Source organism: Cyprinodon variegatus, unplaced genomic scaffold (assembly GCF_000732505.1).
Source record: "Cyprinodon variegatus isolate N-32 unplaced genomic scaffold, C_variegatus-1.0 Scaffold2622, whole genome shotgun sequence".
NCBI classification, from domain to species: domain Eukaryota; kingdom Metazoa; phylum Chordata; class Actinopteri; order Cyprinodontiformes; family Cyprinodontidae; genus Cyprinodon; species Cyprinodon variegatus.
In genome coordinates this window covers 14,701-18,450 of record NW_015153075.1, presented here as the reverse complement: position 1 = coordinate 18,450, position 3,750 = coordinate 14,701, and the positions used below count along the sequence as shown (strand labels likewise).

The window sequence follows — 3,750 nt, the reverse complement described above, 5'->3', positions numbered from 1 at the left end:
TACTTTTTACCAATGTTTGAGCTGTTTTGTCTTTTATCTGTAATTTATATTCATTTTTCTGTAAAGCACTTTGGTCCACTGTCGTTTTATAAATTCCTAACAAATAAAACTGGATTGGATATTTTTGTTATACTGGTCTCAGAATTTAGTCTCTCTGAACAGGTTTGTAAAGCTGGAACATTTTGTTATAGAAGAAACTAAAAACAATCCTTAAAACCATCTCAGCTAAATTGTCATGAGAAAAGAGCAAACATAAGAACGAATGAGAATTTCTACATTGAAGACGCATGTTTTAAAAAAATAAAACCTAAAATTAATTATTTCTTTAAATTACTAAAAAGAACCTACCCTGATTTTGTGAAGTGTCATTCCAATGGCTCTATTGATGACAATGTCAAGGACTACAATCTTCAAAACTTATCTCCATCTATGCTAGTTTGCCTTAAGTCACATTTAAAATTTTAATGTCTCTTTCATTTTTTGTTGTTCTCTACCTCTATTCTTTCCATGGTTAGTTCTGTTAATGATTTCATCTTTGAGATTAGAGATCTGAAACACAGTAATACAGTATCTCATCCAGTCCTTTGGTGTTACTGATGAAATGTTCAGCTCAACACTTTTCTTGAAGCTTCCCTTATTGTTGGGGAGAATCTCTCCATGCTCCACCGCTTCATGAAACTCCTCTCTATCTGAACATCACAGCACTGTTAGGGTGCAAACCTGCAGCAGCATAGACCTCTGGAGGAGAGACACTGAAGGAGGGCCGTAGAAAAAAAATGTCAATGTTATTGTCTGGTTTGGATTTAAATACATGTTTAAGAGTATAACAGGAATGAAATAATTTCTGTCTTTTAGCATGAACATTTTCGGGTTATTCCTTTTTTTAATAACGGCACAGAATTATTTTCCTTTCTGACAGTTGTTTATTTCTCTTTTGTTCTTTGTTTTATATTATCTAGTCTGCAGTTTTTTTGTCAAAAGTTTTTTAACCCAATGTTCCATTCCATTGAATAATTCCTCCACCAGAGGGCGTCAGAATTTACCTGCATATGAAATATAATTTTCAAAACTGAATGCTGACATTTATATTTGGACTATTGGACTGATTGTTCTTCAAATCACTACCTTGAGTAAATTTGAGCTTCTGTCTAAAATGCAGAAGGGGGGTAATGTGAGACAGCAGACCAGAGACTGAGAGCAAAGGAGAGAAACGGGGGATAGAAAGTGAAAAACATCACAGAAATGTTGCAACTTGTTGTGCTTGATCAGGTACATGCATTTTTTTTTTAAATACTATGTATAATAATATGTTATAATATGTTAATAATATGTTAATATTTATTTCTTATCAAAATACTGATTAATATTAATATTCAAAAAAATAAATAAATAAATAAATAATAATAATAATAACAATAATATGGAATATTTTTTTTCTGTATCTTTTTACAAGGTAACAACTATTTGTTATTATGTCAGCATCTGGGTATTTTTACAACTTTGCATTTTACTGTCCTGACACCACTTTCCTGACACCCCAAAAATACTTTTCAGAAATCTTTTATTTATTGTCACCCAAACATACAGCATGGCACAACAAAAACAGAAAATGCATAAAATCTGATTTTTGTTCTTTTTAAAAATCAGTCTTACCATTGTACAGAAAAGCCATCTCATACTCCAGATAGTTTTTAACCCATGCAATGCAATCTTTTGTTAACTGGTTCTTCAAATAACCAGCCTTGATTTTATCTCCATTGCATTTTCTCCTGCTTTTTCAACATGTTCTGTCTGCATGTGAAATGTTAGGAAGTCTTCGCCATTATGCCATGAAGTTTAAAACCTTTAATGTCTCCAGTCTTGCAATCCCATTATCCCTAGAGGGATAATGAGGCACAAATCAGGAAAAAAAAGAGAACCAGGTATTATAGGGGATATTTTTATATATTCTGTGATGTTTAATACAAAGATACAAATGGAACTGAAACGAACATTGATACAATGAGAAAGGACCAACAATAATTTACCGGTACCTCCAGTTTAATGGAATAGCTAATCCAAACTACTTTACATCCACCACAAACACAAATATAAATGTAATTCTGGACTTAAGGGGATAGGTAAATACATGACCATAAGACGCAGCTTTCTTATTGGTTTTCTTTCTTTCGATTTTAAAAGTCATCTTGTTGACATACCTAAACCAGTTGGTATTTGAGGCTCGAGAAGGAAGAGAGCTGTTGAAAATTCCTAGTCATCCACGTCATCATCATTCCAATAAAGTTAAAAAACAATCCATGTGTTCAAACCAGGAAACAAAGTCCAGCGGACTGTTTTTTTACTTTTTTGGAATAAGAAGGCAGAGACAAACACTGACCTTAAATTAACTGCTGGAGCTTCTCTGTTAACTGTAGTTTGGACTGTGTTGAATGACTATTGATATTAAATGACTGCCTGAAAGCAAGAAAGAAGTGCCTCAAGGCACTAATACTACTAATAATTTTAATTCCATCTTCCTCCTCCCCCAGGGTGTGGACCTCGGAACACAAGGATCTTATCCGGGTCCACCTTGGGCTTGACCGGCCACTGGTGGAGTCCAGGGGCTTGCTGCCATGGCCCCACGGTACCTCAGCACTGTGGCCTCTGGGTTTTGGCCCTTTGGGGTTGGGCCCATTGGTGGTTGCGCTCCAGATGCTCCCATTTCCCCTTCTCTGGTGGGCACGGCCATCTCTATGTCTGCCCTTGGTGCCTTTGGATATATGGCGTGGGGTTCTACTCTTTGTTGGTCCTGGGACCTGTAGGGCCAGCCTGGGGCCGCCAATATGCTTTTCAGAATATTTTCGTTCTAAAGAAGCTTTGTAAATCTTTTATGCACGACAATGCCCATGCATACATAACACAGGAGTTTGGTTTCAAATGCTTACGGATACACCCTAATACTAGATATGAAACTACACTACAGATATATACCAATCTGAATAATATTGTGTAATCACCGCAGGTTTGGCCTTCCACATACATGGACATCCAGGGATACCTGATGCCTTGAACTCTTTTTGATGTTTAATTTGGTAGTCTGTTGTCGTCTTTTTGCTGTTATGCTCTCTGTTGTCTGTTCCTCTATTCTCATACAGCTTATCTTCTGTGTTGTCTATGTTTGCTGTTTTGTTTAATTTTCTCTCTTTTCCAAGCAGTGTTGTTTTCGTCAACAATGACAAAATAATTTTTTTGACGCTCCTTTTTTTCATGATCATAACAAGAACTGGCGGGCTAAACAGATCTTTGGTTTCTCTGTTTTCTTGTGCTTGAAGACCCAAAATATATCCAGCAAAACCTCTTCCACAAAGTCAACAACGGCTAAAGAAGCTTATCTGCTATATAGCATCTGGCTCAGAGTACATTCAATCACAGATCCAACTTTACCGGGAATGTAGCAACTTACTTTAAAATAGAAATAATACCCTAACAAAAGTCTTCAACTTATTTTAACCTTAATTAAACCTTTAACAATGATGTCCAATTAATAGTTTCAGCTGCTCTAATAATAAACAGTCAACAGGTGTTCAACAGGTATCAACAGGTGTTAGCAGAGATACAAATCTGGTTTCAATTCATTAGCATTATTTGTGTTAACCTCTTCATATTTGATTCATTCAAAAAAAAATTAGAACTATAATAAGCTGTATTTTGACGTGAAAATATTTTTTATGTACATTTAATGAGGTATCCGTTGATTCATCAGGTCTCTGA

At 35.4% G+C, this 3,750-nt stretch overlaps 1 protein-coding gene across 1 annotated transcript in view; it reads right to left on the bottom strand.

Annotated features, from left to right (window-relative positions):
• Positions 1-2,554: 2,554 nt before the first annotated feature.
• LOC107080990 overlaps positions 2,555-3,750 on the bottom strand; it is a 15,678-nt gene continuing 14,482 nt past the window's right edge. The window contains exon 4 of the mRNA XM_015369198.1: positions 2,555-2,808. Coding sequence (XP_015224684.1) covers positions 2,555-2,808 — 254 coding nt within the window. The remainder of the gene's footprint in view (positions 2,809-3,750) is intronic.